This window comes from Oncorhynchus masou, chromosome 14, assembly GCF_036934945.1.
Source record: "Oncorhynchus masou masou isolate Uvic2021 chromosome 14, UVic_Omas_1.1, whole genome shotgun sequence".
NCBI lineage: Eukaryota > Metazoa > Chordata > Actinopteri > Salmoniformes > Salmonidae > Oncorhynchus > Oncorhynchus masou.
In genome coordinates, this window is record NC_088225.1 from 11066581 (window position 1) to 11081050 (window position 14470).

The 14470-nt window shown below is 46.6% G+C and overlaps 1 protein-coding gene across 6 annotated transcripts in view; it reads left to right on the forward strand.

Moving 5' to 3' along the window:
- The window catches only part of LOC135554193 (myocardin-related transcription factor A-like), a 48261-nt gene extending 36695 nt beyond the window's left edge, over positions 1-11566 (forward strand). For 4 of the 6 annotated variants that reach the window (XM_064986323.1, XM_064986325.1, XM_064986322.1 and 1 more), the window contains 14 exons: positions 71-126; positions 276-351; positions 577-792; positions 4625-4902; positions 5039-5292; positions 5417-5582; positions 5683-6135; positions 6251-7051; positions 7197-7406; positions 7514-7630; positions 7978-8127; positions 8234-8323; positions 8479-8536; positions 8637-11566. In XM_064986323.1, the coding sequence (XP_064842395.1) occupies positions 71-126; positions 276-351; positions 577-792; positions 4625-4902; positions 5039-5292; positions 5417-5582; positions 5683-6135; positions 6251-7051; positions 7197-7406; positions 7514-7630; positions 7978-8127; positions 8234-8323; positions 8479-8536; positions 8637-9232 (3521 nt within the window). In that variant the 3' untranslated portion in view covers positions 9233-11566. Of the gene's footprint in view, positions 1-70; positions 127-275; positions 352-576; positions 793-4624; positions 4903-5038; positions 5293-5416; positions 5583-5682; positions 6136-6250; positions 7052-7196; positions 7407-7513; positions 7631-7977; positions 8128-8233; positions 8324-8434; positions 8537-8636 lie in introns of all 6 variants that reach the window. The other 2 variants (XM_064986326.1, XM_064986328.1) reach the window with 2 other exon arrangements.
- The last annotated feature ends 2904 nt before the right edge of the window (positions 11567-14470 follow it).

Here is a 14470-nt window from a genome sequence, read left to right on the forward strand (position 1 = left end):
GTTTTTTTAACATCAGCATGAACATACACTTTGCCCTGTTAATGTCCTCTCTCTCTCTCTCTCTCTCCAGCGCTGAAAAGTCCAGCTGCCTTCCACGAACAGAGACGAAGTTTAGAGCGAGCGCGGGTAAGTTTCTCTTCATACTCCTCTCACTCTTTGTGGTGTCTGTCAGATGAACACTTTTAAACTGACCCTCAACGGTGAACTGGTTAAAAAGTGAATCATTTCTCCCCTTCTCTCTTCCTCTTTTCTCTTCCTCTTCTCCCCTCTCCCAGACTGAAGACTACCTAAAGAGGAAGATCCGAAGTCGGCCGGAGAGGTCGGAGCTGGTCAGGATGCACATTCTGGAGGGTGAGTTTCTCAGACAGCGCCCCCTCCCTGAGCCATAGGGTGCTGCACCTGAAAAATGTAGGCTACAAAATAAATTCCCTCAATTGTTTGCTCTTCCATTCCATTAGCTGATATTGAGTGCCATAACTGGTATCTGTGCTGTGTGCTTGTACCTTCGTATCTGCATCATTACATAAGCATTGATGTTGAAACTCACAGCTTTGATTTCCTGGTTCCCTGATAAAGATCACGTGCCTGATGGTTGTTGGCTGGCTAACCCGCTGTGTGCTGTGTGTTCAGAGACGTCGGTGGAACCCTCCCTCCAGGCAAAACAACTGCAGCTGAAGAGGGCCCGTCTGGCTGACGACCTCAACGACAAGATCTCCCACCGGCCCGGCCCCATGGAGCTCATTCACAAGAACATCCTGCCTGTACACAGCAGCATCAAACAAGCTATCATAGGTAACTAAAGCAGCAGCATGAAACAGGCCACCATAGGTAACTAAAGCAGCAGCATCAAACAAGCCATCATAGGTAACTAAAGCAGCAGCATCAAACAGACAGCAGCATCAAACAGGCCATCGTAGGTAACTCAAGCAGCAGCATCAAACAGGCCATCATAGGTAACTAAAGCAGCAGCATCAAACAGACAGCAGCATCAAACAGGCCATCGTAGGTAACTCAAGCAGCAGCATCAAACAGGCCATCATAGGTAACTAAAGCAGCAGCATCAAACAGGCCATCATAGGTAACTAAAGCAGCAGAATCAAACAGACAGCAGCATCAAACAGGCCATCGTAGGTAACTCAAGCAGCAGCATCAAACAGACCATCGTAGGTAACTAAAGCAGCAGCAGCATCAAGCAGGCCATCGTAGGTAACTAAAGCAGCAGCATCAAGCAGGCCATCGTAGGTAACTAAAGCAGCAGCATCAAGCAGGCCACTGTAGGTAACTAAAGCAGCAGCATCAAGCAGGCCATCGTAGGTAACTAAAGCAGCAGCATCAAGCAGGCCATCGTAGGTAACTAAAGCAGCAGCATCAAGCAGGCCACTGTAGGTAACTAAAGCAGCAGCATCAAGCAGGCCATCGTAGGTAACTAAAGCAGCAGTATCAAGCTGGCACAGTACCACTCCATATTATGTAGCCACACTAGAAAATGAGCTCTCATGATCACTACACTATTCTATCATTTCAACAGCATCAAACAGGTTCTTGTAACAAGTCCTCCATTCCACAAGCCCAATGTTTCCAATTGCCACAATTCACAAATTCGCTCACTCGCGTGACGTGAACATCTGCTGAATAAGCAAAAATAGTCCACCCAGTGATACTCTATATGAAGGTCATCAGGAACAGCTACTGAATAAATTCTCATATGAACTCTGCTCACACTGGACCCAGTCACACGTCATATAAATACTGTGCATCTGTGTGTGTCTCAGTGTGTGTATGTACAGTGCATTCGGAACATTTACATTTACATTTAAGTCATTTAGCAGACGCTCTTATCCAGAGCGACTTACGTATTCAGACCCCTTGACATTTTGTTAAGTTACAGCCCCCCCCACTCAATCTACACACAATGGCCCATAATGACAGCAAAAACAGGTTTTTAGAAATGTTTGCTAATTTATTGAAAATAAACTGCAATATCACATTTATATAAGTATTCAGACCCTTTGCTCAGTACTTTGTTGAAGCACCCTTGGCTGTGATTACAGCTTCAAGTCTTCTTGGGTTTGATGCTACAAACTTGGCACTCCTATATTTGGGGAGTTTCTCCTATTTTTCTCTGCAGATCCTCGCAAGCTCTGTCAGGTTGGATGGGGAGCGTCGCTGCATAGCAATTTTCAGGTTTCTCCATAGATGTTCGATCGGGTTCAAGTCCGGGCTCTTGCTGGGCCGCTCAAGGACATTCAGAGACTTCCCAAAGCCCCTCCTGACTTGTCTTGGCTGTGTGCTTAGGTCGTTGTCCTGTTGGAAGGTGAACCTTCGCCCCCAGTATGAGGTCTTGAGCGCCCTGGAGCAGGTTTTCATCAAGGATCTCTTTGTGCTTTGCTTCGTTCATCTTTCCCTCAATCCTGACTAGTCTCCCAACCCCTGCTGCTAAAAAACATCCCTACAGCATGATGCTGCCAACACCATGCTTCACCTTAGGGATGGTGCCAGGTTTCTTCCAGATAGAACGCTTGGCATTCGGGCCAAAGAGTTCAATCTTGGTTTCATCAGACCAGAGAACCTTGTTTTTCATGGTCGGAGAGTCTTTGGGTACCTTTTGGCAAACTCCAAGCGGGCTGTCATGTGCATTTTACTGAGGAGTGGCTTCCGTCTGTCCACTCTACCATAAAGGCCTGATTGGTAGAGTGCTGCGAAGATGGTTGTCCTTCTGGAAGGTTCTCCCATCTCCACAGAGGAAATCTGGAGCTCTGTCAGAGTAACTATTGGGTACTTGGTCACCTCCCTGACCAAGGCCCTTCTCCGATTTGGCTGGGCGGCCAGCTATAGGAAGAGTCTTGGTGATTCCAAAACTTTCCGTTTAAGAGTGATGGAGGCCACTGTGTTTTTAGGGACCAGAAATATTTTGGTACCCTTCCCCAGATCTGTGGATCTACACAATTCTGTCTCTGAGCTCTACGGACTATTCCTTCGACCTCATGCCTTGGTTTTTGCTCTGACATGCACTGTCAACTTATATAGACAGGTGTGTGCCTTTCCAAATCATGTCCAATCAATTGAATATACCACAGGTGGACTCCAAGTTGTAGAAACATCTCAAGGATGAACAGTGGACTAGCCGTCCACTGAATACTTAAACAAAAATACCTTATTACATAAGTTTAATACATTTGCAAACATTTCTAAAAAAAAACTGTTTTTGCTTTGTCATTGGGGTATTGTGTGTTCATTGCTGAGATAAAAAAAAAAGTGGAATCCATTTTAGAATAAGGCTGTAAATGTAACAAAATGTGGGAAAAGTCAAGTGTCTAAGTACTTCTCGAATACACTGTGAATGCACTGTATGAGTGTTAAACGTGAGAACCTCTGCTTGTCCCTCCTGGCCATCTCCTCCAGTCAAAATGAACATATTGATGTTCAAGTCGGTGTTCTCCCACCATGCCCATCTAGAAGGGCATTGCCTGCCTTCAGATGCTTCTAAGCTGCTGCCAAGCATGGAGATATCATTCTTAACCTTAGATATGTATTTACACACATACTGTACATTCATGACTCTGATGAGCAGGGGCCAACCTCGTTGCCCACCTCCCCACTGTGGGCCCCTCATGGGCGCAAATTATATTAATAATACTAATGTTTGTTCGCATTTGTGCGTTCACGGTTCACAGAAACATGTTGATTTCAATTTCACACGACACTATAATATGTGAGAGTGTCAGTTTGTGTGGGTGTGTGGCTGTGTGTGTGCACGCATCAAGACATGACTTGGCACAGTTGGTTGGATTAGATGTAAAGTAAATGTACTGCCAGACCAGACTTCACATAACAGGTAGTCTCTACTGTGCTGTTAAACCGTGAGATAAATGAGATGAATAAGCATGGTTCAATCTCAGAGGATTGCCCCAGCTGTCAGTGGTTCTTAATAACAACAATCAAATTACACGCAGTCGTATTCACACAGAACAGGGACATGTGCTGCTTTCCACACGCTCAGCCACACACACACACATACACACACACACACACACACACACACACACACACACACACACACACACACACACACACACACACACACACACACACACACACACACACACAGTGGTACACACACAGGGGAAGCCATCACATGGTTCAGGAAGAGAATGAAACCCCATATTGGTTATTCATCATCTCCCACTGATGGGAAATGAATAGCCAACGGTGCTCGCTGAGCGCTCCAACTGCCTGCCTCCTGTAAATAAAAGATCCATAATGGTCTTTATCAAAGGCGTGGGGATGTACCAGCCATATACAATGTGATGATAAAGCCCTGGGCCCAGCAGGCCTCCATCCCCTCCTGCTGCCTGCCTGCTGCCACTGCAGGAATCTCTGTTGACGCTGACTGACTGACTGGCTGCTGAGAGGAATGATGGCATGGCTAATTTTGACACAAAGCCTGGCTTTTTAAAATTTTACATGGCTCTCTCTCACTACATCACAACAACGATGGCTGAACTGTCACTGGTGGCTTGTTATTCTACTTTCTCTCACTGTTTATCTCCCTCTTTCCCCCCCCCCCTCTTCTCTCTTCACTCTTTTGTTCCGTCTTCTCTTCATCCCACTTTCTCTCCCTCAGAGACAGACTTCCCCAAGGTTGCTGGGGAGATATCCTCCTTTGATGAGGACAGTAGTGATACTCTCTCTCCTGAGCAGCCCATTGGTCAGGAGTCTCCGCTGGGCCACGGCCCTCTGCCCTCTCCCCCCGACGTCCTAGCTTGCAACAGCACCCCCACACAGTTTCTCACTCAGGTTCCTCCACCACCTCCTCCTCTTCCTCCCTTCCATGGGCCCTGCCAACCAGTGAAGTTGAGCAATGGGACAGCAGTTCTGAGAACCGCCCCTGTACTGATCAAGGTTAGTGGCAGCTGTCACAGCTAATTCTGAGTATTGTACCAAAGTCCATTGTATTATTAGTTTAGCATTACTTCTGTTAACAGTAGACTAGTCCAGTGTTTAATCCACTACGTTTCAATGATTCTTCCCCCTGCAGTCCCAGCCAAAGCCCACCTCAGAGCGCCCCCTTCAGCGATCCAAGAAGCCCAAGGACAACAAGCCCAAGGTGAGGAAGCTGAAGTACCACCAGTACATCCCCCCGGACCAGAAGGCCGACCACGAGCCGCCCCCTCAGCTGGACTCCACCTACGCCAAGATCCTCCACCAGCAGCAGCTCTTTCTCCAGCTGCAGATCCTCAACCAGCAGCAGCAACACTATAACTACCACACCATCCTTCCTGCACCACCCAAGTGAGTGAGTGTGTGTTTGCGTGTGTGTGTGTGTGTGTGTGTGTGTGTATACAACTGCTTCACATACCCATCAACTCCAGCCTTTATCCTATCATCGTTTTGACTCTCGTTTTTTTCTCTCCAGACCACTAACAGATCAACCACCTCCCACCAATGGCCCCTCTCCTTCTCCGGCCGTGCCCGCTTCCTCGACATCCTCCTCCAGTCAAAGTGCACCAAGCCGGCAGAATGTCACACATGTGGGAGGGGCCACACCAGGTTGTTTGCCTCCTAACCTGGATGACCTGAAGGTCAGTAAAAGCCGTTGCATTTATCAAGAGTTGACTGTGTTGACAAAACCAACTGTGTGTCTAAACATTTCACATTCTGACACCTGCTTTTGTCCTCCAGGTGGCTGAACTGAAGCATGAGCTCAAACTGCGGAGCTTGCCTGTATCAGGCACCAAGAATGACCTCATCGAGCGGTTGAGGAACTACCAGGCTCAGCAGAACAGTCGGGGTGGTGGTAGTGCAACAACTACAACAGCAGGGGGTGCCACAGGGCCCTGGGCCGGAGCTTCCAAAACCAACCACCCAACACAACAACAACAAAAACAACTACTAAAACAGCAGCAACAACAACTTTCCCAACAGCAGGCCCTGTCGTCTGTGGTCCACCAATCAGGAGATGCAGGTGTGGTAACCTTGGCAACCTTCCCGTTCATGACCACTGCTCCACAGCAGATCATGCACTTTGGCAGCACTAGCTCCTCCCCGCCAGTCTCTCCTGCCCCCTCGGACCGCTCGCTAGCTGGGATGAGCCCAGACGAGCCGAGCTGTAATGGAGACTCATTTGGGGAGATGGTAGGTCTCCTTTCTATATCAGATGTGTCCTTGCTTTTTTTTATATGTTTTTATAGTGCCCAGATATCAGGTTGTATGGTTTGAATCTTGAGACTACTTTTCTCTTTCCAAATAGGTAAGCTCTCCCCTCACCCAGCTAAGCCTCCATCCCTCCCCACAGCACTGTGGCACTATCAAAGAGGAGTTGAGTGGCTCGGCCCCAACAGCCTGCCAATTCTCCATGGCTGCTCTGCAGAAACGCCTGCAAGTAGCACCCCCGTCTGTGAACAAGGACCAGATGCTGCAGGAGAAGGACAAGCAGATCGAGGCGCTGACGTGCATGCTAAGACAGAAACAGCGGCTGGTGGAGACCCTGCGCGTCCAGCTGGAACAAGGCAAGAGAGGGGGCCGGGATGCCCCCCCAGAACCCCTGAGCCTTGTCAGGGTGAAGGAAGAGCCCCCAGACATCCCCAGCATCCCCTCCACATTTTGCCCCATTGCCTGCTCCCCGACACCTTCCCAGTGCCACATGGAGGTCACCAAGATGACCATCAAGCAGGAGGTCGGGGATGTGGAAGAGGCCGTAGAGCCGTCCTTGGAAGCCCCACCTCAGCAGGTGCAGCTGGAGAAGATCCAGGCACAGCAGCTGGAGCAGCTGAAGGTGCAGCAGACACAGCAGATCAACGCGCTGCAGCTGGCACAGCAGCAGGCCCTGCAGCAGCTGCTCCTACAGCAGAACCAGCAGAATCTGCAGAAACACCGCTCACAGCAGAGGAAGAAGAAGTCCCACAAGCAACAACTCAAGCAGCAGCAACAGCTACTCTCCCAACAACAACAGCAGATACAATCAAAGAACCAACAGCTGTTACAGTCAAAGCATCAACATCAGCAGATATTGCAGGCACAACAACAACAGCAGCAGCTGAAGTCACAACAGGTCAGTGGCAGTCAAAACAGCTCAACGGCTTGTCACAACAAGAGCTGCAGACAGTGACAGCAAAACAAATGTGATCCCAGTCAAAATAGTCAGTGTGTCACCTTGTGTTAGTCTCTCACTGACTAATGCCTTTTGTCTCTTCCAGGTGTCTCAGATGTTCCTCAATCAACAGTCGCGCTCCACCACTTCCTTCCCCTTGGATCTCCTCAAGACACACTCCACACCTACCCTGGTGACTGACAGCAACGGCAACCATTTCCTCATCGCACTAACCAATCACTGTGCCGAGAGCCACGGGAGTGATATGCCACAAGGCACTCCACAGGGCAAAGCATCCAATCGCATCATACTGCAGGTAAAACATTTAAATCCCTCTTTCACTCCAACCTAATGTTTTTGTTTAGGGACTCCTTGTGCTGCTTACTTTTCTTCTCATGTTATTTCTCTCCTTGGTCTAACCAGAGACTGCAGTCAACTCCCACCAAGCTGCCCAGTCAATCCCCTCTTCAGTTGTCCAGCAGTGACACCCAATCAAAACCGAAAACTCAACCAGGCCTCGTGAAACAGCCAACCAGAAAGGTAAGGGAAGGTTTCTAAAAGCCTGATATGTAGGATGGCCATTGAACAGAGGTCAACTGACTGATATGTTGCTAATGTCCCATTAAGTGAGAGAGTCATTCAGAAATGCCCCGGTGACTCCAATAATGTGTCATGTGAATTAATGATGTAAACCCTGTAATACACTGACAGAATCCTTGATGTATATATATAAGCGCTGATAACTAATGCAATGTAATAGTGATTATTATTCTGGTAATTGCTGTAATGATATTCCTCATCTTTGTGATTTATGTTTTAAGCTCAGAATGAAGATTTCAGCTCATTTGCATCTCAGCTAATTAAGATTTATCTCCCATTTTGCTTAGGGACAGAAGGCGGGGCTGCAGATGTCAACCAATCACTCCCCAGGGGTCGCTCTCTCCTTCTCTGCCCCGCCCAATCTCCAGCCTTTCTTCCCCAATGATGACTCCTCCCCTTCTGAAAAAGACACCTCCCCCTCTCCTCCAGCTCAAACGGTAATTGTGAACTTGTTAAAACTTGTACTGTAATTGTGGTTCTCTAAAGGGACAAGTTAATAGTATACATTTTTAAGACATGAGAACATTGTTCTATTTCCATCAGGAGGATTTGAGTCCAGGTCTTGACCATGAACCCCTGTTCAGCCCTCCTTCTCCCAAACAGACGCCCTCCCCTAACCCACCGGATGACAAGGTAACCCACGCCGCCTGGTTGTCTCTCTGTTTCTATGTTTGTGTCTCAGAGGTCTCATTATGGACAACCATGCCAAGACTCTTGCTCTTCTGTATTCACCTCTCAACTCAGTGGCTGGTTCAGGACTTACTCTTCTCCCTGTGTCTTGCTCCCAGGATAATGGATCCACCCAGCATATGGACGACCTCTTCGACATCCTGATTCAGACAGGAGGTGAGTGTTGAATGCCGATAGAAGAAGAGCTCCTCCTGGTTTCCTGATTCAATATTTGTCTCCTACTGGTTGACATTTCTTCTCTCTCCTCCTCTCCCAGAAATCTCAGCAACCTTCAAACCAGCGCCCGACCCTTCCCTGGCGCGATTGCGCCCCAACACCCCTTCCCCTTCCCACTCTCAGGCCCCCTCCCCTCTCCAGCTGCAACTCCACTTCTCGCCCTCCACCCCACACGAACCCGAGACCCACCAGCCAGACCAAGGGGAGGAGGAGGAGCTGCAGGCGCCTGCCACCCATCATCAGGTTGTAAGCCACACTGGAAGTGGACGTCTGGAGGACTTCTTGGAGAGCACCACGGGCAAACCCCTCCTGGGGGTGGAGCCTGGCGGGCCCCTGACCCTGATTGACGACCTTCACAATCAAATGCTAAGCACCCCCAGCATCCTGGACCACACATCCTCGCCCATGGACACCTATGAGCTGTCGGGCTACACGGCCAACCCCCCTGGCCTGGACTTCGGAGACCATGCCCTGGACAGCATGGATTGGCTGGATATCACCATGGGAGGAGCGAGCAACGAGATTGCAGGGCTCGCCCCACTGGGTCCCTTGGGCCCCCACACTCCCCCTAGCGTCTTCTCAGCAGACTTTCTGGACAGTTCAGACCTGCAGCTCCACTGGGACGCCTGCTTATAGCCCTGGACAGTCTTCGTGTCATCCACACGGATGGATGCTGATGTTACGTTGTCAAACTCTTTCTCTCTTTTCTCAACGTACGGTACAACGACTCAAAAACACACGGGCTCTACTGCACTCTGAACTCAGTCCCTCTTACTGAATAACACTTTGATAGATTTCTTATGTGCAAACCCTTACGTTCTATAAGGCAGGCCCTCTTACACGCGTAGCTTATACAGTAATACCTTTGTTAACAAACCCTGCGGACTGTAGTTGATGATGCTCCTTCATCTGAGCCAGTCAGCAGCTTACCGTAGCCACCCATCTAGACTATTGTCTACGTTTATTATTGCCCTTAGTGATATTAGTAATAGTATGGCGATATTGTAACAATGTTGAACCAGTAATGTGAGGACAAGACGATAATCACATCTGTCTAGCAGCTTTAGGGGGGGGAAAAAAACACAACCTACTTATTTTCATGAGAACTTTAGAGGAGATGATCAGGGAAGCCAAGGTGACGGAGAATCAAGTAGCTATTTGTTAGCATGAATGCATGCAGGTGTCAGACCGTGGCTCCAGTGTAGCAGTCTGGTGACCGCATCTCTGACTGAGTAGGATAACTGCAGGAGGGGCCCGGTACAGAGGAGAGACACACAGACAGTGACATTTGACTATGATGTATTTTTTTCCCATAATATGGGATGTATTTTGGAATATATTTGAAAATGCCAGGAAACATGATTTTGTGTTTTAGAACACGTGGTCGTACCCTCTTAGCTTTAATGATATCGCTATAGAACATTATGACAGGCGTGATAGGATTTGATATATTTGATAAAAATAAGAACCTGCTTTTTTGTAGCAGAGGTATTGCTGCTACGTAGTGTACTTTATCTCCCTTGGACGTAGGTTGATTTTCATAGACGCACAGAACTATATGTCAGCCAGTGCTGTGGCTAAAGTAAGTTATGGTTAAGAGATTGCAAAGATGGGAATGTTTGTTTCATTTGAACCTATATAAGCAATTAAGTATGCAGAGATGACTGTTTCGTGTGTACTGTAGTCCACTCCATCAATTATAGTGATGCCTACTGAACCAGGAGCTGCGTTGGTGAATCACGAATGCTGTGTTATTATTTTGGGTGCCCCTTAACATCATGACTGTATTATTATTAATATGTACTGTATCAGTACCTTTGCCAAACAATTTTATAATAATGTCCTCCCTATAAATTCTTGCTGTAATATACCAATTTAGACACTGAAAATGTATTATAATGCAGTGTTTTTCCATTTTAGGCAACGGAGCACTATGAAGTACATGGTTTACTGTGACAAATTCTGTCAACAGTGTGAACTCTGTATCCGGAGTTAGAAAACCAATTTTGTATTTTATTGAACCTTATATTACTAGGCAAGTCATTTAAGAACAAATAGTTTCCCGGCCAAACCCGGACGACGCTGGGCCAAATGTGTGCCGCCCTGTGGGACTCCCAATCACGGCTGGATGTGATAGTCTGCATTTGCACGGCCTCAGACTCGCACAACACTGCACCCACACATGTGCACATGCTCAATTTTGAGCATCGCTTGCTTGTTTGAATGTATTATCCTTTTTATGGTTTGTTGCATATCACCACAAACATACATTCAAGATTTGCTTCTCTCTCACTTCTCCCGTTTGTGTGTTTGTGGTGGGGGCGGACAGGCAGTTTCTGTCCAGTATATCCTCCTCTTTGACGTTTTGCCCTTATGGTGGCCTGACTGGTGCTGTTGAATGGAAAACCCTCCATGGTAGAGGGATTGTAGACCAGTCAGCCCCGATCTGCTGTATTAGGGATTCTGAAATGCTCAATTTTATGTTGTCAACACTTGAGGGATTTGGGGATTGCTCTGGGGAGGGAAACTGGTTAAATTTGATAAATTGTGGTTTACAGGGCCACAGCATGGAATGAGGGTTGGAGATGAACTTTTTTTTTTTAAACGGATACTGTGACGTCATCATTTAGCACCAGAATCCCCCTAGAGCAGTTTTCTCCTACTGGTGGCCCGTGTCCCGAATTTGGCTAGTGGGTGATTTTATTTGGCCCCCCACATTTTCTGAGCAAAATAAAATACAATATTTATTTTTTTTGGACATAAAAGACTAAAAACACGAGCAAATCTGCTTCGTTATTTTAATTTTGGAAGTCTGTTCCAAAGAATTCCCGTGCATAAGAGATATCCAGTATGTGTTCATATACAAATGTATGCAAGGTTTGAAATGATTGCATCTGTTTTGTCATATATTTGTAAATATGTTCCAGTCCCCTGACCATCTACTCAATAAAAAATTGGTCTGCAGCTGAATCTAGTTGATGATCCCTGCCCTAGAATGACCAAACTACTGTATTACAACTAGTCCATAGATGTATAGACCCTGCTTTGCAACTGCCCACTTTCATGTGCTCACTTTGTTTTGTCTGTGTGTCTGCAGGTTTACTGATGAGGAGGAACACAAAGGTGTATATTTATTGGTATCGGTTTTCCACATGTTATGTAGATCACATGTATCATCTTTGTATACATTGTTTTATTTAATGCTTTCTCAAAAACCTTACAGGACTCAGTCACAGCAGCCATCGTCCTCTTCCCTTACCTCTTCCCCCCCCCCCCCCCTTAAACGTTTTTAAGGAACCATTAAAGGATTCTTTGAAAGCTCTCTAGCTCTCCTCTAGCCCCTCCCATATTGTCCCTTTCATTTAATTAACCAATCTGGAACACCAATTAATTTTCCGGCCAATTACCAAAGTTAATCTGTTTTAAGCTTTTATTTTGTCAGTGAAGAAGTGTCCCATCTTTTCAGTTGAATTCCTCTTGCTACTCTATTCCTGACTGTAATTGAAGCTGAAACAATAGTGTGCAGGTCTCTGAGTATTGAGCAGGGTACTTTATTTCTGCCAACTAATTGAAAACGTCACTCGAGACCCCCCGCCACCCCATCCCGCTTAAGTCATTCCAGGTGCATCCAATCGCAATGAATTCATCCATTTAATTCATTTTCTGCACTGAAATAGTCCCATCAGGTTTTATGGGCTGCCCAACCCCACCCACTACTCCATCACAGATCAACCCTCTTAAACCATACATATTGATTAGGGTCACTAGTGTTTTATGAAGTGGTGGAGGTACCTACCTGCCAATGTTGGGGGATTGAAGCAATCTCCCTCTGGAATTAATTTGACAAATGACAATCCTCCGGTTGACATTATTGGGGAGTCCTGTAGAGGTAGAGCTGCAAATTGAGTTGATTGACAGAAGTACAGTACAGACTTGGAAGGGAACCAAATCCTTTTTTCTTTCCTGTGCTACCTCTTCTGGCCAACAGGGTGTGATGTGACCTTCAAGTAAAGGGTGCCTGATTTCCTTCCAAATGGGAGAATAGCAATGCAGGGGGACTATGCAGCTCTTCAGGAGTGCTCAAATTGAATTGAGTTTATGAAACGGTGAATGGGAAGATCGATGGAGCCCATCCATCTAATATACTGAGGTCGCTGTCGATGCCCCTCTGCAGACAGACAGGGTGTCCAGCCGTCCACACACTATTACGGCCCGAGTGACTGACCATTACAGGACCACCACACCACTCAGAGCACAACGCCTGCATATGTCAGTTACTTGACCCGTGTCTGCTCTTATCTATTTCTCTTTGTCCTCCATGTTTTCCATCCACACACTTCCCTCTCTCCCTTTTCTTAAGCCTGTCGTTGCAGCCTGGGACCTTCCTGCCTGTGCACTGACAGCTGCTCTGTGCAGACACTGAGCCAATGAGATTGATGGAGCTGTCGCTGGCCTGCAGAGTTTGGGCGTGTGTGTATTTGAGTGCCAGAGTGTATGGCATGTGAGTGTGTGTGTGTGTGCGAGAGCATATGTGTGGAGAGGGAGGTTTGAAAGGCTCGATATCCTCCGACTGCAGTCCAAGCACCCCTTACTGTTGCCTGTCTCAAACCCCTTGTTCTGCTCCCTCCCCTCAGGCCCAGCCGTCCCTCAAGGCCCCCCATTCTTGCCGCACAGTTAACAATCAATCAGCAGTATTACAATCACAATGCTGGTTCCTCATGTGGTGGGCTTATCTCTCTCTTAGTCAGCTCTCTCCGGTTTTGCTTTCGCTCTTGTCTCTGTTTCTTAATCTAGTGCTGTCTGTCTTTGTCTCTCCTGTTCAATTCCCTCGGTTCTGCTTCCCTCTTTCCTTCTGGAAATGTCACAATCCTTTTTTCCCCACTTCCGTTCGTCCTGCTTCTTCTGTCATTGTCCCATACTGTCTTATTCTTGCTCTCTTTCTTTTCCTCTCCCATAGCTTTATGATTTATTCATTTCCTTCATTATTGACTGCAGTCCCTTTTAGTGTTCATGGTCTCCCTTATCTACACAGCCTGGTCTCACAGACTATGGGTAACATAGTAAATGTAAAGCCTGGAGACTGAAATTAGTATGATATGTTGCGTTTGGTATGTTTACATAAGACAAGAAACAAAAGGAGGAAGGGTGAATGGTCAATCCGGGTGGATGGGTGGGAGTATAATGCGACCGTCTAGCAACCCAAAGGTTACGTGTTCAAATCTCATCATGGACAACTTTAGCATTTTAGCTAATTTGCAACTACTTACTACTTTTGAGATACTTTGCCACTATTTAGCATGTTAGCTAACCCTTCCCCTAACTAACCTAACTTCTAACCTTAACCCGGACTATTTGCATTGCCCCCCCCCCCACCACCTTTACACTGCTGCTATTCTCTATTTACTATCTATGCATAGTCACTTTAACTCTACCTACATGTACATAGACTCTGTACCGGTACCCCCCTGTATATAGCCTCGCTATTGTTATTTTACTGCTGCTCCTTAATTATTTGTTACTTTTATTTAGTATTTTTTTACTTATCTATTTTACTTAACGCGTATTTTTCTAAAATACATGGTTGGTGAAGAGCTTGTAAGTAAGCATTTCACTGTAAGATACGTGTTATATTCGGCGCATGTGGAAAATCAAATTTGGTTTGATTTGAACACCTAATCTAGCGAACTTTAGCCACAACAAAGTGGAATCGGTAACATATCATACGTTTTGCAAATTCTGAATATATTGTAATTTGTAACATTTCATATGAAATGGATGATGGACATCCACAAATTAATACATACCATACGAAATGTATTGTATGATTATACTAAATGGAGTGTCTCGGATTAACATACAGAATAACATGAAATG